This window comes from Lepus europaeus, chromosome 7 (genome assembly GCF_033115175.1).
Source record: "Lepus europaeus isolate LE1 chromosome 7, mLepTim1.pri, whole genome shotgun sequence".
Lineage (NCBI taxonomy): Eukaryota > Metazoa > Chordata > Mammalia > Lagomorpha > Leporidae > Lepus > Lepus europaeus.
Window position 1 is genome coordinate 37,332,485 of NC_084833.1, and position 27,005 is coordinate 37,359,489.

Here is a 27,005-nt window from a genome sequence, read left to right on the forward strand (position 1 = left end):
CGGGAAGGCAGTGGAGGATGGCCCAAGTCCTTGGGCCCTGCACCCGCATGGGAGACCAGGAGAAGCACCTGGCTCCTGGCTTTGGATCAGCGAGATGCGCTGGCCGCAGCGGCCATTGGAGGGTGAACCAACGGCAAAAAGGAAGACCTTTCTCTCTGTCTCTCTCTCTCACTATCCACTCTGCCTGTCAAAAAAAAAAAAAAAAGAATTAAAATTCTTAAAGGGGATTTTATGGAGTGTCAGAGCAGCACCAGCAAGTAGTAGTGTTAAGTCCTTTGGGGCTTCACAAGTTGGATTCCTAACTACCTTGCTGTGAATGCCACAGATCACACAATAATTAATCTTCATGTATAGCTTGGGAAGTACAGAGGCATTGAAGACACTCGCTTTAGAAAGAACCCTGATGATTAGAGCCTCAACTGTATTTCAAATGATGAAATTCTTCTGAATGCCTCTAGAATCTAGCCTCTTTCTATCTCTGCTGCCACCACCCTGTTTTGAGCTGACACCATCATCTCATCATGTCATGTCTACATTACTAGTCTCTCCTCTGACACAGCAGTAAGAGTGATGGATTGGAACTCTTATGCACAAAACCTGTCAATAGTCCATTATTCACAGTATAAGCCAAGGTTCTTTTCATGGCTTTCACTTCGAGTATCTTTACTACTCTTCCTTTTGTTCACTAATCTTTCCAATAGCTATGCTCTGTTGGAAGTCATTGACTTCCTGCCATGCTAGTGGGAGATTGCATTATGTTTCCAGTTCCTATCAACTTTGGCCCTAACCCAGTCCAGGCCATTGTAGGGACTTAGGGAGTGAACTAGTGAATGGGAATTCTCTCTCCCTCCCTCCCTGTCCCTCTATCTCTTTTACTCAAATAAATACTTATAATTTTTAAATTCTACTTTCTGGCCGGCGCCGTGGCTTAACAGGCTAATGCTCCACCTTGTGGCGCCAGCACACCGGGTTCTAGTCCCGGTCAGGGCGCCGGATTCTATCTCGGTTGCCCCTCTTCCAGGCCAGCTCTCTGCTGTGGCCCAGGAGTGCAGTAGAGGATGGCCCAAGTGCTTGGGCCCTGCACCCGCATGGGAGACCAGGAGAAGCACCTGGCTCCTGGCTTCGGATCAGCGAGATGAGCCGGCCGCAGCGGCCATTGGAGGGTGAACCAATGGCAAAAAGGAAGACCTTTCTCTCTGTCTGTCTCTCTCTCACTATCCACTCTGCCTGTCCAAAAAAAAAAAAAAAAAAAATTCTACTTCCTTAGCAATTTTGAAGTACAATATTTTATTAACTATAGTCATGCTGTGCAACAGATCACCAGAATTTTTCATCTTATCGAACTGAAACTTTGTACCCTTTTGATTAACCTTGCACCTTTCTCCACACATCCTACGCCTACCCCCACCCCTAGCCTCTGGTAATCATCATTCGACTATAATTCTGAGTTCAAATTTTAAAGATTCTATATGTAAGTGAGATCATACAATTTTTGTTTTTCTTTGCCTGGTTTAACTCACTTGAGATAATATCCTCTATATTCATCCATGTTTGTCACAAATAACAGAATTCCATTCTTTTGTAAGGCTGAATAGTATTCCACTTATTGATCTTTGTAAGTTTACCTTTAATCTTTTCATGTGAGGCAGTTAGAAGGTCAAACCACAATTTTTATGTCCATTATCATTAGCAAGCAGAGATTAGGATCAATGAATGTACCAAAGAGTATATACCGTCTCTGTCAATCTCACACCTTAGCTAGCTACTTGATGCATCCTTGGAACTATTTTTAACCCGATGAGATTCTGAGATAATGTTAAGATCAACCTGGATGCATCGCTTTTCTCTACCAAGAGTTCTGCTGCCATGATCGCTTTTACTAAAAATAGCTCACAAGCTAAAGCTCTCTCAGCATTTGCTTGATACGATTCTGAATGATCCTTTCCTTTCCATTCTCAGGACCCAAGCTAAAATAGTAGTAGACCTCTTGTGAATGTCAAAGCTGGGATTTGTGGTAGCATAACTGATTGCATGAGGTTCAGTCATAGTATTTGAGTTTAATCTGAAGCCCAGGATCTGACTAATAATTCAGATGAAGAGGGTTTTTTTTCTTGGTTTTGTGTACATGTGTGCCATTTAACTTTTTGTTTGAGGATATGTAAATACATGTATTTTTTTTCTCGCCAGTAACATTTACTAGGTGAGTAGAACAGAATTGATACCTTTTTCAAATGAATACTACACAATAGTATATTGTATTCAAATGAATGCAACACAATAAGTAGAACTAATAATAAAACTCTTTTTTAATTTTAGAGAAAGATCTAGGTATTATATAATCAGAAATCAAGATAATCAACAATGTCTGCCACTGAAGAAGACCTGTGTCACCACATGAAAGTAGTTGTTCGTGTACGTCCTGAAAACACAAAGGAAAAGGCAGCTGGATTCCGTAAAGTGGTCCATGTCGTGGATAAACATATACTACTTTTTGATCCCAAACAAGAAGAAATCAGTTTTTTTCATAAAAAGAAAACCACAAATTTTGATATTACAAAGAGACAAAATAAAGATCTTAAATTTGTATTTGATACTGTTTTTGATGAAACTTCAACTCAATTGGAAGTTTTTGAACATACAACTAAGCCAATTCTTCGTAGTTTTTTGAATGGATATAATTGCACAGGTAATTGTTTCAGTTTGGCATTCAATTTCTCCATTTGGATTTCAGTTTTATATAAGGAAAAGCATATAGTTGGCCCTTTCTTCTAAATATAATCAAATTAAGATGCTTCTGTGGTAAAGTTCAGCAGACAAATGACAATATAGACCTTCTTTAAAATTTTGCCATTGTATATAACATATATCAATTGTGAGACTTTGTTTCCTATGGTCTCATTGTGTCCCCTATAGATTTAATCCTTTCTGTTTCCTATATTATTAAACCATATATTTCTGGCAGTTTACAATGGAGTTCTCAAAATTTGTATTCCTAAATATACCCACTGCTGACCTCTACAATTATCTATCCCTGGGGTAGTACTCCTGTTTTTCTAAATACTTAGTAATATCGTTGCAACACTGTTTATCTTGATGATACCTTGAAATAAAAATATTAAAATTTCATCTTATCTGAATATTTTGTGCCATTTTAGGATATTAGAGCCCAAAAAGTCTAATGCTTTGGAGAGGCTATAGTAATTTACCTTTCAAATTACTGTTGATCCTAGAATAAATGAGACCCTTAATAGTCAGTTAATTCAATTTATACATTTTAAGAAACGCATGGCTGTTATTAATATCATTTTCATAGTTAAAAGTTTGTATAACATTTCTCTAAGACACCCCTCAAAGACAGTGGTATAGAAAAGGAGCAGCAAATACTGAAAACATTGAATAATCTAATACATCTAGAAATAAGAAATAAACCTGGAGAAATAAACAAGCACCTTCCCTTAGAGTGATTTATCATTTTTCCAAGGTGGGGAATTTGAATTTCTCACGTAGGAATATGAGACTAAATGGAAGGTTTAACATAATTGGATCCCATTTTGCTGAAGATGATTTTTGTATGAATCCCAGGGGATGGATAAAAGAAGACTGAGACTAATAGGTAGGGAGATCCATGATTGGTTAAAATTTACAAGACTACTTTGGAAGAAAGGGCGCAAGTTTGGAGTGGGAGGTGGTGGGTGATGGTAGCATTAATCATAATGGAATATGGGCGTAAGAGATTTGTGCTAGAATTCCCAGGTTTTGAGCATTAATCAGTTTTGGATCTGTTAGGCTTAAAGTTACCGTAAAGAATATCCAGACGGAACTATCCACTAGTCAGTGCATAGTAGAGTGTTACATGTCATAACAAAGAGCTTTGATTCCTTTTCATAAAAATTCAGTACTTGCCTATGGGGCCACTGGAGCTGGGAAGACCCACACGATGCTAGGATCAGTTGGTGAACCTGGAGTGATGTACCTAACGATGTTAGACCTTTACAAATCCATGGATGAAATTAAAGAAGAGAAAGTATGTAGTACTGCAGTCTCTTATCTGGAGGTAAGCTGACAGTTTCATTCGTTTAAATTTATAGTTTTCAGAATTCTTTGTTATGGTTCATTAAAACTATTTTATTGCACAAGAGTTTTGAATATATAAATTCATTAAAATTCCTGGTCTGGAGTATTTATTACTCATTGTACTTTTTTTTTTTTTAGGATTAATTTTTTATGGGGCCGACGCTGTGGCTCACTTTATTAATCCTCTGCCTGCGACGCTGGCATCCCATTTGGGCGCTGGGTTCTAGTCCCAGTTGCTCCTCTTCCAGTCCAGCTCTATGCTGTGGCCCAAGAAGGCAGTGGAGGATGGCCCAGGTGCTTGGGCCCCTGCATCCACATAGGAGACCAGAGGGAAGCACCTGGCTCCTGGCTTTGGATCGGTGCAGTGCCGGCCATGGCAGCCATTTGTTTTTTCTTTTTTTTTTTTTTTTGACAGGCAGAGTTAGACAGTGAGAGAGAGAGAGACAGAGAGAAAGGTCTTCCTTCCGTTGGTTCACCCTCCAAATGGCCACTATGGCCGTTGCTGCGCCGATCCAAAGCCAGGAGCCAGGTGCTTCCTCCTGGTCTCCATGGGGGTGCAGGGCCCAAGCACGTGGGTCATCCTCTGCTGCCTTCCTGGGCCACATCAGATAACTGGACTGGAAGAGGAGCAACCGGGACAGAACCCGGCACCCCAACCAGGACTAGAACCCATAGTGCTGGGCCGCAGGCAGAAGATTATCCTAGTGAGCCACGGCGCCAGCCAATGGCAGCCATTTGGGGAGTAAACCAACAGAAGGAAGACCTTTCTCTCTGGCTCTCTCTCACTGTCTATAACTCTACCTGTCAAATAAAATCGTGTTTAAAAAAAATTTAATTTTTTACTTATTTGAAACACAGAGTTACAGAGAGATCTTCCATCTGCTGGTTCACTCCCCAAATGGCTGCAACGGCTGAGACTGGGCCAGGCTGAAGCCAGGAGTCTGGAACTTCTTCCAGGTCTCCCACATGGTGCAGGGGCCCAAGTACTTGGCCTATCTTATGCTGCTTTCTCAGGAGCATTAGTGGGGAGCTGGATCAAAAGTGGATCTTCCTGGACTCAAACCAGCACTCATAGCACCATTACGCCACAGTGCTGGCCCCATTTTACTCTTTGCCTAATAAGCTTTTTGTTTTCTCTTATCTCACAGAGAAGTTCAACTAGTACAAAAAATTTCCAGTTACCTTTCACACAGATCCTCCATTTGTTAACATTTTACTGCATTTGCTTTCTCTCTTTGGATATAAGTATATGTAATTCTTTTCAGAGCTGTTTAAGTTGCATACTTGCTGTAAAAACAGGAAATTTTTTCAGACAACTCCTGAATAATTATCAAATTAGCAAGGGTCCAACATTATTACATAACTATAGACCCTAAAGAGATTTTGCTAGCACTTCTAATAAAGCTCTTTACTGGAAAAGAAGGTCCAAGGTCACAAATTATATTCAGTTGTTTCTCTTTAGCCTCTTTACTCTGATGCTGTCATATAATCCTCAGTTTGGGTTTGGCATGATTAAATTCAGGTTATACGTTGGCAGGAACACTACAGAAGTTATATTGATTCTTATGGCATCATACTAAGAGGCTTATGTGGTTGATTGGTCCCATTACTGTTTTGACATCAAGCAGTTCTTTTTCTATTAAGGTATATAATGAACAGATCCGTGACCTCTTAGTAAATTCAGGGCCACTTGCTGTCCGGGAAGATGCTCAGAAAGGCGTGGTCGTTCAAGGACTGACTTTACACCAGGTATGTGGATTAAAGTCTTTTTCTCATTTGAGAATAACAAGTGTGGTTATTTAGCCATCTTTACCAGCATTTTATTTTCCATCCAACTTGGAAAAGATCAGGGACTAGCTTTCATCATTTTAATTCTTTAAGTAATTGAGTCATCTTTAAAAAATCTGCTTAAAAGGAAGAAAATTAACCTCGTAGTTAAGAGATTGCTTCTCACATTAGAGTACCTGGGTCTGATTCTTGGCTCCAGCTTCTGATTCCACCTTCCTGCTAGTGCAGACACTGAGAAGTAGCCATGATGGCTCAAGTGCTTGGGTCTTTCCAACCCGTATGGAAGACGTGTATTGAGCTCCCAATTTGACTTGGCCCCAATCCAGTCCTAGGCATTGTGGGCATTTGGGGAGTGAAGCAGTAGATGGGAATTCGCTCGCTCTGTATCTCTGCTTCCATACTTGTCAAATAAATTAATTACAAACAAAATCTCACTCCCACATACCATATTCGAGTGCCCGGTTCAAGCCCTGAGTCTACTTCCAATCCAGCTTCCTGCTAATGTGTGCCAGTAAGGCACTAGATGATTCCTCAAGTACTTGGGTCCCTGAAATCCATGTGGGACACCTGGATTCAGCACCTGGCTTCAGCAAGGCACAACCCTGGCTGTTGGGGGTTTTGGAGAATAAATCAACAGAAAGAAGATCTGTCCACCTATATACAAAAAAAAAAAAAGAAATGAAATGAAACCTTTAAGACCTGCTTGAGCATTTAATATAATTCATTCTGCTTAATGCATTTATATTTCATCTCCTTGGAGACTACATTTTATCTTTTATTACTCATATAACACAAAAATACCAAGTAGATCATCCAAACTGACTATTCAATAATATTGGATATATAGAGAACATTTTCTTTTAGAGGTCTTCTTTAGGTGGACATTTTGTACAGCAGATAAGATTGCACTCTGGATACTCACATCCCATACCAAAGTACCTTTGTTTGAATCCGAGTTCTACTCCTATGAGCAACCTGGGAGGAAGCAGGTAACTGCTCAAGTAGCTGGATCCCTGTGAAAGACCCACATGGAGTTCTTGGCTCTAGCTCCTGACTTTTGGCTGGCCTAACCCTGCTGTTCTTGGCATTTAGGGAGTGAACCAGAAAATGGAAGATAGCTTTATCTCTTCTCTCTTCCCTGCCTTTCAGATAAATAGATAAATTTGTAAAAATAATGAAAATCATGTTGTCGAAAGCTTATTGAAAAATTCAAAGCTAGAATCCTAATTTCTGTATTTGTCTTCTTAATCTTCTCTAGCCCAAATCCTCAGCAGAAATTTTACAATTATTGGATAATGGCAACAAAAACAGGACACAACATCCCACTGATTTGAATGCTACATCTTCTCGTTCTCATGCTGTTTTCCAGGTAACAGACCACTAGATATGTCATACTTAAAATATGCTTTAAGCCGGCGCCGTGGCTCAACAAGCTAATCCTCTGCCTTGTGGCGCTGGCACACCGGGTTCTAGTCCCGGTTGGGGCGCCGGATTCTGTCCCGGTTGCCCCCCTTCCAGGCCAGCTCTCTGCTATGGCCCGGGAATGCAGTGGAGGATGGCCCAAGTGCTTGGGCCCTGCACCCCATGGGAGACCAGGAGAAGAGAAGCACCTGGCTCCTGCCTTCGGATCAGCGCCATGCGCCAGCCACTGCGCGCCGGCCGTGGCGGCCATTGGAGGGTGAACCAACGGCAAAAGGAAGACCTTTTTCTCTGTCTCTCTCTCTCACTGTCCGCTCTGCCTGTCAAAAATTAAAAAAAAAAAAAAATGCTTTAAAATAAATGAAACCAAGTTCATAGATAGTAATTTTCAAACATGAGAAGAAATAGTCTTCATCTATGTACTCGTCTACTTCTTTCCTTTGCTGCTTTGAGAAGATTGTGTCACCAAAATTATTTAGGGTTGAGATAATATAAAGCAAAATTGTAAATTCTCACCTTTGTCAAGATGCAAGATGATAAAATGCTTATGTTAGAAGATTTTTTTGTTTCAATTCATTTAAATACTAATATTTTCAGTAGATATTTTTATATAATAATGAGATTTCTCTCTGTGAATTAAGATTGCTGGAATCAATATATTGAAAAGATGTTGATTTACTTTTTTGAAAAGATTTCACTATAACGACCATGTAAGTAGTTGTATTCCTTAAGGAAGTATGATTCAGTTGACGCAGTACTTTTTAGGACTGTAGTCCTGGAAAGAGCTAAAGCATAAGTTAGTTGATATTAGTTTATATTTTCTGTTCCTTTTAATATTAAAATGATTATTATTTAAAGCTTCTTTCTGGATTATGCTATTTGAATTGCATCTTCTGAAAAGGAAATTATTGCATTTTCAGTCAGCAAAATTTCATTAATGTTCTCTTTAATCTATTAATAATCTTGAGAAAAATGTTGGTTTGTGACATTGAAACATCTCTGAAAAGTGTTGCACCCTCCTTCATCAAGAAATTTAATAATAAGATTTTATAATGGAATAATAGCTTAGCTTCCTAATCTCATATTTTAAGCTTACCAGCTATTTAATTCATTTAAACTGCTACAAAGTAGTTGAATATATTATGCTTTATTCTACTGTAGAGTTGAAATGGCAAATACACTTTACTACTACCTTTTTGAAATATAATGACTTCTTAATTAAGGACACACAACCATTGAAGGGATTAGAATAACTTCACTCTTCAGTTTGGGTGAACATTCAAATTCAGCTTTCTCTAGGGGACAGTTCCTGGAGCCAATCAAAGCATGCTGACCACTACCTTTTGCTTTCTGTTAGAAGCATTAATTCTTTTGGGCCTGTCTCCCTTACCATCACCTCTAATATTTCCATGTTCTGGTTCGAAAAATACAAATAGCAGTCACTTTGACTTTTTAACAGGTCAAGAGTTATTCTCGCTGGTACAAGTATAAGAAATCTTTTTATTTTAATATTTTTCTTAACTTTGGTTAATATGTCTAATACTCTTAAATATTAGATTATACTTTGTTCAGTTGATTTTTAAAATGAAAATTTCTATTTCATAATCTTTTGGAAATAAAGTATTCATTGTTCTTTTAATTTTGTTAAACTTATTCTCATTTTTCTTCAATGTCCTATAATTTCAAAAAGATTTATTTGCGACAACAAGACAAGACAGCAAGCATCAGTCAAAATGTTCGTATTGCCAAGATGTCATTAATTGACCTGGCAGGATCTGAGCGTGCCAGTGCTACCAGTGCTAAAGGGACCCGGTTTGTAGAAGGCACAAATATTAATAGGTCACTTCTGGCTCTTGGGAATGTCATCAATGCCTTAGCAGACACAAAGGTATGTATTCTGTTTCTTTGTTAAATATTTTGAAATATTAAAATATACCACTCATGGAAAGATACTATTTTATATTTAAAAGTTATTATAAATCATAATTCAAGGGCATATCAGTCATGTTTATATACAGATCAGACCAGGAGACCCTTGTTTTTGTATTTCTTAGGATTTTCAATCTTATAATCAAAATTAATTGAATATCAAATTGATAATTAGCATTTTATAGTATATTATTATCACTTATTTTAAACTTGGTGGGAGTTTTTTGTTATTGTTTTAAGATATATTTATTCGAAAGGTGGAGCTATAGAGAAAATGGAGAGAGAGAGAGAGCTTCTATCTTCTGGTTAACTCCCCAAATAGCTGCAACAGCCAGTACTGGGCCAGGCCAAAGTCAGGAACCAAGAACTCCATCCTGGTCTCCTACGTGAGTGGCAGGGGGCCCAAGTATTTGGGCCATCTTCCATTGCCTTCCCAGGCTCATTAGCAGATAGTTGAATTGGAAGCAGAGTAGCCAGAACGCCAAACAACACTCTAATATAGGAATCTGGCATCACAGACTGTGCCTTAATATACTGCACCACAATGCCGACCCTTAACCTTGGTATTTAAAGTGCTAATTTAATGACCAAGTTCAATAACTGAATTGGCATAAGGGCAAAAACATTTTTAGAAAAACTGGATTTTCTTCTAGTTAGTATTTTGTGCACTTTGAAATTAGATTAAAGAGTGTTTGATTTTTTTCTTCATGGAAGAGCAGCTTAAGAGGCAAAATGTCATGAAATCACCTAATAGAATATTTAATAGGTGCTTTGGAGGCATATCAAAATATTTTACATGTATCATATTTCTGAAGTGCTCACTAAAACACAGTGTCATTGTAAAAATAACATCCTTTTTTTTAAAAAAAAAAAAAGATTTATTTTATTTATTTGAAAGGTAGAGTTTCAGAGAGAGAAAGGTCTTCCATCCACTGGTTCACTCCCCAAATAGTTGCAACGACTGGGGCTAGACCAGGCCGAAGGCAGGAGCCAGGAACTTCTTCCAGGTCTCTCACATGGGTACAGGGACCCAAGGACTTGGGCCATCCTCAGCTGCTTTCCCAGCTGCATTAGCAGGGAGCTAGATCAGAACTGGAGCATTCGGGATTTGAACCAGTTGCTATATGGCATGCCTGCGCTGCAGGCCTAGGCGTTAACTTGCTGTGCCACAGCAGCACGGGCCCAATATCCTTTTTTAAAAATTAAAATATGGGGGCCGGCGCTGTGGCATAGGAGGTAAAGCTGCCTCCTGCAGTGCTGACATCTGATGTAGGCGCCAGTTCGAGACCTGGCTGCTCCACTTCAGATCCAGCTCTCTGTTATAGCCTAGAAAGCAGTGGGGATGGCCCAAATCCTTGGACCTTTGCACCAGCATGGGAGACCCGGAAGAAGCTCCTGGCTCCTGGCTTTGAATTGGCCCAGCTCCAGCCATTGCGGCCATTTGAGGAGTGGACCAGCGGATGGAAGACCTCTCTCTCTCTCTCTCTCTCTCTCTCTCTCTCTCTCTGCTTCTGCCTCTGCCTCTGCCTCTGCCTCTGCCTCTCTGTAACTCCACCTTTCAAATAAATAAATAAATCTTTAAAAAAAAGTTAAAATATGATCAGATAAACTAGGCTTAAAAGCTTTAGGCAGTTACCTCTAAACAGTTCAAAATGATATAATATCATTTAGAATAAAGTATATTAAAATTATTGGAAGAATGTTTTAGGGCAGGTTGCTGAATCAAATGAAAATTGTAAAAGTAAGTTTTTCTTTTTTAATTCAAACTTAAGTCTCAAACTGACAGCATAATGTAAGAACTGATTTTGTAACCTTTTTTGTTGTTTTCTAAATGTAAATCATTTATATGATTTTTGCCATAAATGAGTCATGATTTAATGCATGTATTGTGCGTATAAAATCATTTCATTAGCATATACTTTCTATACTATTTGGGAAAACCTATATGGTAGAAGGCATTGATAGAAAATTATATTATTACTGTGAGTTGGGGAACCTAGGATGTATTTCTGTCCCTGAATTACAAGCTGTATGACCTGAGGCAAGTCATTTTACTTTTTGCCTATCTTCAGTTTCTGCTTCTATATTTTGAAAGATAGAAATAGGTAACACAAAGTTACTTTTAGCTTAAGACTGTAATGAATCTATTTTTATATTAAAGTTGTGTGTTTTGGGAAATAGTTGTTTCAAAATCAGAGCTATGTCTTTAAATAAATTTTGAAAATTTTGTTAATAGCACATATTTTGTATTTATGGGCTACAGTATATTTCAATAAATGTTATGTGTACTGATCAAAACAGTATAATCAACGTTTTCCTTCTTTAATGTTATTTTATGATTACAAGTTTGGTGCTTCTTCTATTTGTTCATGCAATATATTATTATTGTGAACTATAGTTTCCTAACTGTTGTAATTTTGACAAATTAAATTCTCGTAGAACTCTATTGTAATTCCAGGTAAAATATCTCTAATACCATAATTAATATATATTTCTAATTTATATACTTATTTGAGTTACAGAAAGGGGTAGAGACAGAGAGGAAGGTCTTCCATCCACTGGTTCACATGGCTGGCCACAATGGCCAGAGCTGGGCCAATCCAGAGCCAGGAGCTTCTTCAGGTCTCCCACGTGAATGTAGGGTCCCAAATACTTGGGCCATCATTCATTGCTTTCCCAGGCCATAAGCAGAGAGCTGGATTGCAAGTAGAGCAGCCGCAACATGAACCAGTGCCCATATGGGATGCCGGCAGTACAGGCAGAGGCATCCCATATGAGATGCCGGCGCTACTAGGCAGAGGCTTAGCCTGCTATGCCACAGCATCAGTCCCTATAATTATATTTTCAGATCATTTTAGATTACACAAAAATTGTTAAATATGCCTATCCAGTTTCCCCTGTTAACTTTTCACATTAGTGTAGTACATTAAAACTAATAAGCCAGTATTGATACATTATCCTATTATGAATTAAAGTTCATACTTAGTCAAATTAAGAAACAATTTTTGAAGAGCATACTTGTTTTATATATCCACTGAATAATCCTGTAAGATTTGTTATTAACATTTTAATAATCAATTATATCATAAGCCTGCAAAGTTGAACAGTGCTTAAGTTCTTATAGTGAAGTAGTAGCAGGTTTGTTTTTAAATGTGGAAAATGACATAAGAATTCTTTTTCTGTTCTTTCAGAGAAAGAATCAGCATATTCCTTACAGAAATAGTAAGCTTACTCGCTTGTTAAAGGATTCTCTCGGAGGAAACTGTCAAACTATAATGATAGCTGCTGTTAGTCCTTCCTCTTTATTCTACGATGACACATACAACACTCTTAAGTATGCTAACCGTGCAAAGGACATTAAATCTTCTGTAAGTATGTTTACTTTGCCTTTATTTTGAGACTGTTGAGTGCATATTATTTTTATAATTCTAATGAAATTCTTAGTTGAGATTGCGTTTCTGCTAAGCTGGACAGCTGAGGGTGAAAAGCAATCTTTACTAACAGTTAATTGTACATTAATTCAAACACTTAAGCAATTAAACTTCTTTATTATCTATATGATAGATACAGCTATTAAGTCTTTTGAGAACTAAGATGCTTTAGTTCCTTTTTCCCAACTTTTTTCATATTATGGCACATGGTATTTTGGTGGCATCCTAATCAGTCAAAGCTTTAACACATATGTAACAGCCAAATCTGATATATTCTACAATAGCAGAACTTAGTACTTTTTACCTGACTTCCCTGCACCTGTTAGTTAATCTCTCCAAACCTTAGTTCCTTTAGCTATAAAATATAATATGTGCCTCAGTTTTTCTATATAATTTTAAAATTTGTTTTTATTTGAAAAGCATAGCAAGACACAATGACCGAGAGAGAGAGAGCGAGCTTCTATCCACTTGTTTGCCCTTATATGCCCACAAGAGGCTGTTCTGGACAACACTGAAACCAGGAGCCCAGATCTCAGTCCAGGTCTTCTACTTGGGTAGCAGGGACCCAACTACTTGAACCATCAACTGTTGCCTCCCAGGGTGCGCGTTAGCAAGAAACTGCAAAAGTCAGTACTTGAACCTAAGGACTCCAATATGTAATGCCAGCTTCCCAAACTGTGTTTTAGCTGCTGTCCCAAATGTCCACCCCTCTAAAAGATGTATTTTCACTCATGATGTTGCTATAGCAATCTCTATTTGGCCCCTGAAATAACATCATAATTAGAAATGTCACTGTTCTTAACAAAGGTATGTAGTACTTTAGGTTTTTAGCCTAGCAGTTAAGATACCAGAATCACAAATCCAAGTGCCTGAGTTCAGTTCCTGGCCGTGGATCCCAACTCCAGCTTCCCGCTGATGCAGATTACTGGGTAACAGTAATGCCACCCTCATGGAAGGCCTGGATTGAGTTTCTAAATCCTGGCTCTGGCCCTACCCATTGTCAGGATTGATCCACTTGATGGAAGTTCTCCATATCTCTGTCTCATCTCATCTTCCTCTCTGTTCACCATCTCTCTATCTCATCAGCCCCTACCCCAATCATGAATAACAGATTTTTTTAAAATAAAAAATGTAAGTCAAAACATGTTATGTGTATAAATCTCAGGATTGGGAAAGACCTAGGATTAAACTCATAACATGATGACTCCTTTACTCTCCTCTGCTCCCATTAAATGTGTCTGAAGATGAGTTGTTTGTTGTCATTCTGAAAAGAATATTCATATACTATTTATGTAATTAATTGCAAAAGGTTGTACTATGTAGGTATATAAAGGTTTTTCACACGTTTTTCATGTAATCCTTGCTGCAACCATTGAAGGAGACATTTTTATCTTCACTTTAATATTATCTTCACTATTCCATAGATGATGCCAAGGGTCTCACACTCTTATAAAAAGGATAAAATATAAAAGGAACTCACTAAAAAGTAGTTCAACTCATGAACGGTTGAAACATAAAATTATCTCTGAGTTTCTTTGAAAGTAGGTAATTTTTATCATGTCGTAAATGAATGCTTAAAAGTGCCTTTTCTCAGTAAGACAATTTCTTTATAATTTCCTTTGCTTTATTAATGTGCTAAGCCTATCTTCTTGTCCTAAGTTTTAAACATGTACGTAATTGATGGTTGTCACATAATCATAATATCATCAGTTCTGAACACATAGGACAAATAATGAAGATACAGTGTCATTTTGTTCATGTTTATAACTATGTGATTATCTGTATATACAAAATCATAATTTCTATCTTTTAACAGTTGAAGAGCAATGTTCTTAACCTGGATAATCATATTTCTCAATATGTAAAGATATGTAATGAGCAGAAGGCAGAGGTATGTCTATTGTTTAAATTGTTAGGCTAATCTCCCTTAGTTCCTCTTTTATAAGATTCTGTAATCCTAACTGTCCCCATATTTAACATATTTTCCTATTACAATTGAAATGTGATTTATCCAGTTATTTTTCACAACTAGAAATTTTCCTGTGGCCATGTTAGAGACAAATAACTTGTATTTTAACTACTATTTTCTTTCTACTAGATTTTAATGTTAAAAGAAAAGCTAAAAGCTTATGAAGAACAGAAAGCCTTTACTGATGAAAATGGCAAAGCAAAGTTAATGACTTCAAAGCCTGAGGAAAAAGAATTTGAAAGGTAAAAGTGACATTAAAAATCTCATTTTGAGGAATGCATTGTTTCATAGTTTAATCAGATATTTTATATTAATCAGCGTTGGTTATATGTCGCACACTCAACTAACTGAATTCAGGAAATCACTGATGGCTTTTTATATTGTACAGTTTGGAAATCAGATCATTTTAGTTATGATTTTATGGATGTGAAAGAGAACCAGGACTTAGGCAAAATGAATAGAAAATAAAGCTAATTATGTCATTTGTGAAGTTACATTTTTAGTTATATTTTTCTTCTCTGTTACCAGCATTCTGTAGTTCATATAAATTTGCTCTATTTTGTTGTCCATATATAGCTCTAATAGCCCTCTTATGGTGTTTAAGTGGATAATTATGTAACTAGACATCTCTCAGTAAAATAAATTGATAGAGAATTGTGGTAAGTTCCAAATAATCTTCCTAGCAGGTAAATAAAAACAAGCCAGTTAATAATTTAGTAGTCAAAAGTACTCTTTTCCCAAGCATTTATCACAGTTTTCCAAAGTGACCCTTTGGGACACTGAATCAAGAAATGTTGAGCTTGGGTAGGTTTAAAAATGCAGTAAGAAATTCCTGGATCAAACAAATTTTGGGAGTAAACTTGTTCCTTGGTATCTTCCTGGAATTGGTTCCAGGAACCCCTGTGAATAACAAAATCTGTTGATGCTCAAATCCCTTATATAAAATGGTGCAGTATTTGCATATGACCTACACCTACCCTCCTGTATACAATTTAGTCATGTCTAGATTATTTACATTGCCAAATACTAAGTAAATATTATATAAATATTTGTTATACTTTATTATTTAGGGAATAATGACAGGGGAAGTCTGTACAGAAACAGAGGAGATGGTTTTGTGAATCTATAATTTATTGAATCTACATTAGAGAATCTCTATACAGAAGGCCTGTGTTCTCCATACAGAGAAATAATCAAAGAAATTCCCAAGTATAATCCACATGTTAAAGGCTCTGAGATGGGCCGGCGCCATGGCTCACTTGGCTGATCCTCCATCTGCGGCGCCAGCATCCCATATGGGCACCAGGTTCTAGTCCCGGTTGCTGCTCTTCCAGTCCAGCTCTCTGCTGTGGCCGGGGAAGGCAGTAGAGGATGGCCCAAGCGCTTGGGCACCTGAACCCACGTGAGAGACCAGGAAGAAGCAGCTGGCTCCTGGCTTCGGCCGTAGCGGCCATTTGGGGGGTGAACCAACAGAAGGAAGACCTTTCTCTCTCTCTCTATCTCTCTCTCTCTCTCTCTCTCTCTGTCAAATAAATAAATAAATATATAATAAATAAATACATAATAAATAAATACATAAAAACATGGGGGGAAAAAGGCTCTGAGATACCCATTCAGCTTTGATTATAGTGGAATTAAGTTAAACTTACTTGACATTCATTCTCCAGTGCCAGTTGTCTCCTACTAGTATGAGAAACCAACCACATTTCATACTGTGTGGGTTTTTTTGTTTGTTTGTTTTTGTTTTGACAGGCAGAGTGGATAGTGAGAGAGACAGAGAGAAAGGTCTTCCCTTTTGCCATTGGTTCACCCTCCAATGGCCACTGCGGCCGGCGCATCTCGCTGATCCGAAGCCAGGAGCCAGGTGCTTCTCCTGGTCTCCCATGCGGGTGCAGGGCCCAAGGACTTGGGCCATCCTCCACTGCCTTCCCGGGCCATAGCAGAGAGCTGGCCTGGAAGAGGGGCAACCGGGATAGAATCCGGTGCCCCAACCGGGACTAGAACCTGGGGTGCTGGTGCCGCAAGGCAGAGGATTAGCCTCTTAAGCCACGGCGTCCGCTCATACTGTTTTGAAATTAATTTATTGGAAGTGACTTGGTATCCATAAGGAAAATAGGAAATTTCTGATTAGCCGTGGCTTTCAACCTCAATCCAACTCCACCGACTTTTTACAGTTGCACATGTGTATTGAAGTTTTATATAAAATGTAACATTTTGATTTGAAAAAAAATATATTTTTCTGCCACAATGGACCCTTGGTGCTAAGATAACTCCTTATTTGTTTTTATGTATGGCTTTGTTGATGATTTTTAGACCCGTATTAATTACATCTGATCACTATAACAACGCCTTCAAATAATGTTAATGGATATATTGTTTTGTCATAGAGAAGCTTAAAAAGGAGCACATTTTTCAAATCTTATCCTTGTGTTTCCATACTTTGCTACTTTGTAGACATCATAAGTAGTAACTACCACAGTTATTTCTACCAATGGAAAAAAAAAATCAGTTTTTCATGTGGGGTAAGATTGACATCTGTATTATTATTATTATAGTGCAGGAACTCTGTTTAATTGGAAAATTTTCTAGCGTGTTTTTTGTTAATCCCCCTAGTAATGCATTTCAAGTTAAATTGCTGTTATACTACTCTTGTGTTGTTTTCCTATCCCACCAATTTATTGTCTTTTGTAAAATAACCTAAGTAAAAATAATTTCTAGTTATTGTTTACCCATATCAAGGAAAACTTTAAACTCTCATGCACTATGGTTGTTATTCCATTGTTAGTAAAATGTGGGACTGGCCCTCATGCAACCGCATATCTCTTTAATTATTCAGGTTTCCTAATAATTAAAAAATCACCAGTTTCTGAAATTTGGAATAACATTTCCCATAGAATTGCTCAGCACTACTTAACTGGTTCTACTTTCCTATGAAAACCTTAAGATCAGTAAATTTTCCTGGAGTAGGTAACTTTGAATTATTGAGTCTCCCTTTGGTAAAGTAATTAAAGAGACGGCCCAAGCTATAAAATAAGAACTTATTTGGGAGTTAGCATTGGGGCCCAATGGGTTAAGTTGCAACCTGTAATACTGGCGCACCATACAGGTAAAGGTTAGGGTCCTGGCTGCTTCACTTCCAATCCAGCTCCCTGCTAATGCACCTGGGAAAACAGTGAAGGATGGTCCAAGTGCTTGGGCCTTTGCTATCCATATGAGAGACCTGGATGAAGCTCCTGGCTCCTGGTTTCCAGCCTTGGTCATTGCAGCCATTTGGGGTGTGAACCAGCAGATGGAAGATCTCCCACACTCTTTCTAACTTTGCCTTTCAAATAAATGATCTTAAAAAAGAAAATATATCGGATATTTTTCCTTCTCTCTACCTGACTTTCAACCAACAATAAAAACTTTAATTTTAATTGATGCTACATGATAATTTACTTGTATTTATAACTAAAGTAATGATAAAATTATGTACCCTATAACCTTTGTCATTTTCCTTAAAAAGTAACTGAATCCTAAAAGAAATATATGAAATATTTTTCATTATATCAGTCACACTGTTGCATAGGGTTTTTTCAATGACATGAATTTTCAAAATGTCTTTTTCCATAAAACTCAAATAACCTTTTGATGAAGTTTAAGCAAGAACATAGAATATCTGGTCTTTATTAAAGCTACTTGGAAATATAATATTTAAAAGGAAGTCATAAACAAAATACAATTGTTTCTTATAAAAACTAATTATAAAACTTCACTTGTGGACTAGAAAAGGAAATTGTTTAGAATTTAACCCATTATTTATCACCTAAAAATATTAGTACGCGTTTTGGATTTCTAGTAAACTTTAGTGTTTCAAATAATTAGAAAATAATTATTAGTAGTCTTTCCCTTAGGACTCTTTCTGGGTTTTTTTTAAATGATAATTTTTCACAAAGAGCATTTGGTATTAATTCTCTTCCTTCCATCCTAATCTGTAAATGCCACCAAGTAAATAAAGTATGTCTGAACCACAAAATTAGAGTATTGATAGATACTTAACTTTGTTCTTGAGTAAAAAATTACACCAAAACTAAGAAATTATATTTGAGTGTAACGTAAAGATAACTTATGAATTCATTTACTGGCATTCACGTAGGTGTAATATAATACAATGAAATCACAATGTCTGTACATATTTCCTATGAAATATTTATCAGTTTGACAAAACTGCAGTAAAGTCAATGTATCGTGGTTTATATTCATTCCCCATAGAGTTTCATTAAGAACCAGTGACGTAAATTGGCAGTGGTTATACCACAAATCCTTAACAAATGTATCTAAAATTCTGGCCAAAGAACATTTATTTTTAAACGCATATATTTGATTTTATTCTAAAGACTTCACAGTTAATTTTTCTTTGCAGTTTTTGTCTGTACACTCATGTAACTGTTTATACTGTTACTGTAGCTTAGAGCTAATATGTGACTCAAAAGTGTAAATATATATTTATAAACTTATTATATCACTGTGACCAAAGTTCTTTTGACCCCTGGAAGGTACAGAACTTCAGTTTCCTTCCAGTGTTTTCATAGGAGTTAATGACATTTAAGTCTTTGGAGATCTGAATCATGCTATCAATTTTTAATTCTCTAGATCTATGTTACCCTATGGAGGAAATACACTATTGCAGCTTTTCTAGGTTTACCACACTGTAAACTTGGATGTTTTTGGGTCCTGGCAGTGTCATTTGACTCTTAGCCAGACTGTAGGGGGTACCTAACCGTATGTCATGTTTTCACTATAACAAATTCTGAAGCTAAAAACTGACTCTCGTTTTCCCTAGGGGACCATAGAGGCACCATATGATTATAACTCCTACTGCTTATTTCTTCACAGTGAGCCAACACCAAAACACACAGTGTCATGTTGCTAATGGGGCCTTGTTAATTGACATAGTACAGGTCCAAGTTACCATCTTTTTCCTATAAACAAAATATTTTTTTGCTAAGCAGTTGTATCATATGTAGATATTAAGTGTAGATATAATATATTACTACTGCCAGAGGCCTTTTGATACCTATATGTTTCAATAACATCTTCCTTGGGGGAGACAAAAAGAATTCTAACATACTAGAAATTACATTAAAGCTCATAAGTATTTCTGTAATGAGAAACAATCATTCTAAGCTATTTGTTGTTTATCATTGAATAAAATTCTGTAAGTGATATGTACTTTGTGCATGTTTTAAAGAAATTGTGTATGGTTTATCACAAAATTAGTAAAATTATGCAACGTGTTTTCTATAGATTTCACGAAATTCTGAACTGCTTGTTTCAAAATAGAGAAGAAATCAGACAAGAATATCTGAAATTGGAAATGTTGCTTAAAGAAAATGAACTTAAGTCATTCTATCAACAACAGTGTCATAAGCAAATAGAAATGATGTGTTCTGAAGACAAAGTAGAAAAGGTATTTAACAATTTTATGATTATATTTATAGAATGTAATAACATGGGGACTTTTGAATTTTAATAGACGAATTAGTTAGTCATCTATTTTCTACAAACACCAGGAAATATTCTGTGGGGTTTATGGAGTTCTTTTTTATTTTAAAGATTCATTTATTTATTCGAAAGGCAGTGTTACAGAGAAGCAGAGAGAGAGAAAAGTCTTCCATCTGCTGGTTCACTCCCCAAATATCCACAGTGGCCAGAGCTGGGCCTATCTGAAGGCAGGAGCCAGGAGCTTCTGCCAAGTCTCCCACATGGGTGCAGGGGCCTAAGGACTTGGGTCATCTTCTACTGCTTTCCAGGCCATAACAAAGAGCTGGATGGGAAGTGGAGCAGCCAAGATTCAAACCAGCACCCATTTGGGATGCCTACACTGCAGGCAGTGGTTTACCCATTATGCCACAGCTCAGGCCCCTATGGAGTTCTTAAAAGGAAGTTAACACTCAGAGAGAATTTTTTACCAAAGGTGCGGCAGTAGTAGCAGTCTGGGAGCAGATGCAAGCATTAGTTTCTAACTTATCATCAGATTTTTTTTTCAAGGAAGAATACTGTTAGATACCGCTGAAGTGAGCTCCAAATGCAGCATAAAGAGATAGTATATGTGGATGGAATGGATTTGGCCTAGTGGTTAAATAACTTACATTCCATATCAGAGTTTCTAGGTTAGAATTCTAGCTCTGTGCTTGATTCCAGTATCCTGCTAATATAAACCCTTGGAGTTAGCAGGTGATGGCTCTACTAGTTGGGTCACTGCCACTGACATGGGGAGGCCAGGATTAAGTTCCCAATTCCCAGCTTCAGCCTGGTCCAGCCCCTGGTATTTAGGGAGTAAACCAACAGATGGAAGCTCTGCCTTTTATTTTTATCTGTGTGTGTCTCTCTCAATCCCTTCCTCTCCTTACCTTTCAAACAAATAAATAGATTTTTAAAGATAGCATATGTAGACTAGGTATCATATAACAAACTGAAAATACGCATTCATCTGTTAGGCTTTCCAGGAGGAGATTGTGAGAAAGGACAATTGTGTAAAAAATTTATGGTTGAGAATTTTATAGGACCAATAAGATAAATTCAAGAAGCTTCATTCTGAGCAGTATAAAATAATTTTATAGCTAGACATGTGAAACTACAGATTACAAAAGATCAAAAAAATGAGCATTTTTAAAATACTAGATAATCATTCTCCCTAGTTTTGCTATTCATCAATGGTAAGTTTTGTCATATTTTATGTAATTTACAGAATGCTTTAACAAACTAGCATTTTACTTTTTTCTTAGCCTCTGAAATAGGTAAGATGTTGATATACTAAAAAATAATCACAGGCATTCATTAATGGTATCATTGATACAAATTTATCAGAAGCTACTAAACCGTATTATAAAAATCAATAATTTGTTTACTATTTTTGTGTGCCTTATCTTACTGAAAATTCCTTTCTAATTTTATTTTTTTCAAATTTCACTTAAAATATCTCTCACATTCTTTTTTTTGCAGAATAAAAACTAAATTTTTATCTTTGAAACTTGCCACTATATATGCACTTTAATGTTAAAATGAAAATTGTCAGTTTAATTTGATAAATATAATGGGATGCAAATAACAGATTATCTCATAGGATTAATATAATACTTTGTTGTTTATATGTTTGCTAGATGTAATTCTGAAATAGTACCATATTTTTATTTTAAGAATTGTATATTTTGTTTTAGTTATTAGTACTTTTTTTTTATTAAACTTTTATTTAATGAATATAAATTTCCAAAGTATAGCTTATGGGTTACAATGGCTTCCCCCCTCCCATAACTTCCCTCCCGCCCGCAACCCTCCCCTTTCCCGCTCCCTTTCCCCTTCCATTCATGTAAAGATTCATTTTCAATTCTCTTTGTATACAGAAGATCAGTTTAGTATATATTAGGTGAAGATTTCAACATTTTGCCCATATGGCAACATCAAGTGAAAAAACTACCATTGGATTACTAATTATAGCATTAAATAGCAATGTACAGCACATTAAAGACAGAGATCCTACATAATTTTTTTTTCAAATTAATTAATTTTCTATGCCATTTCCATTTTAACACCAGGTTTTTTTTTTTTTTTTCATTTCCAATTCTCTTTATATACAGAAGATCACTTCAGTATATAATTAGTAAAGACCTCATCAGTTTGTGCCCACACAGAAACGCAAAGTATAAAAATACTGTTTCAGTACTAGTTATAGCATCACTTGGCTTTAGACGACACATTAGGGACAGATCCCACATGGGGTGTAAGTACACAGTGACTCCTGTTGCTGATTTAACAATTTGACACTCCTGTTCATGGCGTCAGTAATCTCCCTAGGCTCTAGTCATGAGTTGCCAGGGCTATGGAAGCCTTTAGAGTTCGCTGACTTTGATCTTATTCCGATAGGGTTATAGTCAAAGTGGAAGTTCTCTCCTCCCTTCAGAGAAAGGTACCCCCTTCTTTGATGGCCCCGTTCTTTCCACTGGGATCTCACTCACAGAGATCATTCATTTAGGTCTTTTTTTTTTTTTTTTTCCATGATATCTTGGCTTTCCATGCCTGCTATACTCTCATGGGCTCTTCAGCCAGATCTGAATGCCTTGAGGGTTGATTCTGAGGCCAGAGTGTTGTTTAGGACATCTGCCATCCTATGAGTCTGTTGTGTATCCCACTTCCCATGTTGGATCATTCTCTCCCTTTTTGATTCTATCAGTTAGTATTAGCAGATACTTGTCTTGTTTGTGTGATCTCTTTGACTCTTAGACCTATCAGAGCTATCAATTGTGAGCTGAAATTGATCACTTGGACTAGTGCGATGGCATTGGTACATGCCATCTTGATGGGATTGTGTTGGAATCCCCTGGCACATTTCTAACTCCACCATTTGCGGCCAGTCCGATTGAGCATGTTCCAAATTGTTCATCTCCTCCCTCTCTTTTTCCACTCTTAGATTTAACAGGGATCACTTTTCAGTTAAAATTTAAACACCTAAGAATAATTGTGTGTTAATTACTGAGTTCAACCAATAGTACTAGAACAACAACAACAACAACAAATACTAAAAAGGATAAAGTATTACATTGTACATCTAAAGTCAGGACAGGAGCTGATCAGTTCATTGTTGCTTATAGTGTCCATTTCACTTAACAGGTTTCCCCTTTGGCGCTCAGTTGTCACCGATCAGGGAAAACAAATGATATTTTTCTCTTTGGGACTGGCTCAATTCACTCAGCATGATGTTTTCCAGATTGCTCCATCTTGTTGCAAATGACTGGGTTTCGTTGTTTCTTACTACTGTATAGTATTCTATGGAGTACATGTCCCATAATTTCTTTATCCAGTCTACTGTTGATGGGCATTTGGGTTGGTTCCAGGTCTTAGCTATTGTGAATTGAGCTGCAATAAACATTAATGTGCAGATGGCTTTTTTATTTGCCAAATTAATTTCCTTTGGGTAAATCCCAAGGAGTGGGATGGCTGGGTTGTATGGTAGGGTTATGTTCAGGTTTCTGAGGAATCTCCAGACTGACTTCCATAGTGGCTTAACCAGTTTGCATTCCCACCAACAGTGGGTTAGTGTCCTTTTTTCCCCACATCCTCTCCAGCATCTGTTGTTGGTAGATTTCTGAATGTGAGCCATTCTCACCGGGGTGAGATGGAACCTCATTGTGGTTTTGATTTGCATTTCCCTGATTGCTAGTGATCTTGAACATTTTTTCATGCGTCTGTTGGCCATTTGGATTTCCTCTTTCGAAAAATGTCTATTGAGGTCCTTGGCCCATCTCTTAAGTGGGTTGTTTGTTTTGTTGTTGTGGATTTTCTTGATTTCTTTGTAGATTCTGGTTATCAATCCTTTATCTGTAGTATAGTTTCCGAATATTTTTTCCCATTCTGTTGGTTGCCTCTTCACTTTCCTGACTGTTTCTTTTGAAGTACAGAAACTTCTCAATTTGATGCAATCCCAAATGTTAATTTTGGTTTTGACTGCCTGTGCTGTTGGAGTATTTTCCAGGAAGTCTTTGCCTGTGCCTATATCTTGCAGGGTTTCTCCAATGCTCTCTAATAATTTGATGGTTTCGGGTCGTAGATTTAAGTCTTTAATCCATGTTGAGTGAATTTTTGTGTAAGGTGATAGGTATGGGTCTTGCTTCAAGCTTCTGCATGTGGAAATCCAATTTTCCCAGCACCATTTATTGAATAGACTGTCATTATTCCAGGGATTAGATTTGGATCTTTGGTCAAATATAAGTTGGCTGTAGATGTTTGGATTGATTTCTGGTGTTTCTATTCTGTTCCATTGGTCTATCCATCTGTTTCTGTACCAGTACCATGCTGTTTTGATTACAACTGCCCTGTAGTATGTCCTAAAATCAGGTATTGTGATGCCTCCGGCTTTGTTTTTGTTGTACAGGATTGCTTTGGCTATTCGAGGTCTTCTGTGTCTCCATATGAATTTCAGCATCATTTTTTCCAGATCTGAGAAGAAGGTCTTCGGGATCTTGATGGGTATTGCATTGAATGTATAAATTGCTTTTGGGAGAATAGACATTTTGATGATATTGATTCTTCCAATCCATGAGCATGGAAGATTTCTCCATTTTTTGGTATCCTCTTCTATTTCTTTCTGTAAGGTTTTGTAGTTTTCATCGTAGAGATCTTTAACGTCTTTGGTTAAGTTTATTCCAAGGTGTTTGATTGTTTTTGTAGCTATTGTGAATGGGATTGATTTTAGAAGTTCTTCCTCAGCCGTGGCATTGCCTGTGTATACAAAGGCTGTTGATTTTTGTGCATTGATTTTATATCCTGCTACTTTGCCAAACTCTTCGATGAGTTCCAGCAGTCTCTTAGTAGAGTTCTTTGGGTCCCCTAAATAAAGAATCATATCATCTGCAAAGAGGGATAGTTTGAGTTCATCCTTCCCGATTTGTATCCCTTTAATTTCTTTTTCTTGCCTAATAGCTCTGGCCAAAACTTCCAGAACTATATTGAATAGCAGTGGTGAGAGAGGGCATCCCTGTCTGGTACCAGATTTCAGTGGAAATGCTTCCAACTTTTCCCCATTCAATAGGATGTTGGCTGTGGGTTTTTCATATATTGCTTTGATTGTATTAAGGAATGTTCCTTCCATACCCAGTTTGCTTAGAGTTTTCATCATGAAAGGGTGTTGTATTTTATCAAATGCTTTCTCTGCGTCTATTGAGAGAATCATATGGTTTTTCTTCTGCAGTCTGTTAATGTAGTGTATTACGTTGATTGTTTTGCGAATGTTGAACCATCCCTGCATACCGGGGATGAATCCCACTTGGTCTGGGTGGATGATCTTTCTGATGTGTTGTTGCATTCTATTGGCCAGAATTTTATTGAGTATTTTTGCATCTATCTTCATCAGGGATATTGGTCTGTATTTCTCTTTCAATGTTGTGTCTCTTTCTGGCTTAGGAATTAAGGTGATGGTGGCTTCATAGAAAGAATTTGGGAGGATTCCCTCTTTTTCGATTGCTCTGAATAGTTTGAGAAGAATTGGAGTTAGTTCTTCTCTAAATGTCTGGTAGAACTCAGCAGTGAATCCATCTGGCCCTGGGCTTTTCTTTTTTGGGAGGGCCTTTATTACTGTTTCAATTTCTGTGTCAGTTATGGGTCTGTTTAGGTTTTCTATGTCTTCCTGGCTCAATTTAGGGAGGTTGTATGTGTCCAAGAATCTGTCCATTTCTGATAGATTTCCCTGTTTGCTGGCATACAAGTCCTTGTAGTAATTTCTGATGATTCTTTTTATTTCTGTGGCGTCTGTTGTTACGTTTCCCATTTCATCTCTGATCCTATTGATTTGGGTCTTTTCTCTTCTTTTTTTAGTTAGTTGGGCCAATGGGGTGTCAATTTTGTTTATTTTTTCAAAAAACCAGCTCCTCGTTTGGCTGATTTTTTGTAATGTTTTTTTGGATTCAATCCTGTTGATTTCTTCTCTGATTTTAATTATTTCTCTTCTCCTACTGGGTTTGGTTTTGGTTTGCTGCAGATTTTCTAGATCCTTGAGATGACTTGAAAGCTCATCTATTTGGTGCCTTTCCAATTTCTTGATGTAGGCACCTATTGATATAAACTTTCCTCTTAACACTGCTTTTGTTGTATCCCATAGGTTTTGGTATGTTGTGCTGTTATCCTCATTTACTTCCAGAAAATTTTTGATTTCTCTTTTAATTTCTTCTATGACCCATTGTTCATTCAGGAGCATGTTGTTCAATCTCCATGTGTTTGCACGTGCTCTAGGGATTCCTGAGTTGCCAATTTCCAATTTCATTCCTTTGTGGTCTGAGAAGCTGCATGGTATGATTCTAATTCTTTTGAATTTGCTGAGACTTGCTTTATGGCCTAGTATGTGGTCAATGCTAGAGAGGGTTCCATGTACTGCTGAGAAGAATGTAAAGTCCTTAGATGTAGGATGAAATGTTCTGTAGATATCTGTTAGATCCATTTGGGCTATAGTGTCATTTAAATCTACTGTCTCCTTGTTGATCTTCTGTCCTGTTGATCTATCTCTGAGAGTGGAGAATTGAAGTCCCCCAGTACTATTGTATTGGGGTCTAAGTCTCCCTTTAGGTCCCTTAACAAGTCTTTTAAATAAACTGGTGCCCTGTAATTAGGTGCATATACATTGATAATTGTTATATCTTCCTGTTGAATGGATCCCTTAATCATTATATAGTGCCCCTCTTTGTCTCGCCTAACAGTTTTTGTGGTAAAGTTTATGTTGTCCGATATTAAGATGGCTACGCCCGCTCTCTTTTCATTTCTGCTGGCGTGGTATATCTTTTTCCAGCCTTTCACTCTCAGCTTGTATGGATCATTGTTGGATAGATGGGTTTCTTGTAAGCAGCAAAAGGATGGGTTTTGTTCCTTAACCC

At 37.2% G+C, this 27,005-nt stretch overlaps 1 protein-coding gene across 2 annotated transcripts in view; it reads left to right on the forward strand.

Moving 5' to 3' along the window:
- Positions 1 to 27,005, forward strand: part of KIF18A (kinesin family member 18A) — an 85,584-nt gene that overhangs the window by 3,888 nt on the left and 54,691 nt on the right. For both annotated transcript variants that reach the window (XM_062196374.1, XM_062196375.1), the window contains exons 2-10: positions 2,317 to 2,686; positions 3,897 to 4,054; positions 5,719 to 5,823; positions 7,121 to 7,231; positions 8,972 to 9,169; positions 12,402 to 12,578; positions 14,458 to 14,532; positions 14,740 to 14,852; positions 19,897 to 20,059. In XM_062196374.1, the coding sequence (XP_062052358.1) occupies positions 2,362 to 2,686; positions 3,897 to 4,054; positions 5,719 to 5,823; positions 7,121 to 7,231; positions 8,972 to 9,169; positions 12,402 to 12,578; positions 14,458 to 14,532; positions 14,740 to 14,852; positions 19,897 to 20,059 (1,425 nt within the window). In that variant the 5' untranslated portion in view covers positions 2,317 to 2,361. The remainder of the gene's footprint in view (positions 1 to 2,316; positions 2,687 to 3,896; positions 4,055 to 5,718; positions 5,824 to 7,120; positions 7,232 to 8,971; positions 9,170 to 12,401; positions 12,579 to 14,457; positions 14,533 to 14,739; positions 14,853 to 19,896; positions 20,060 to 27,005) is intronic.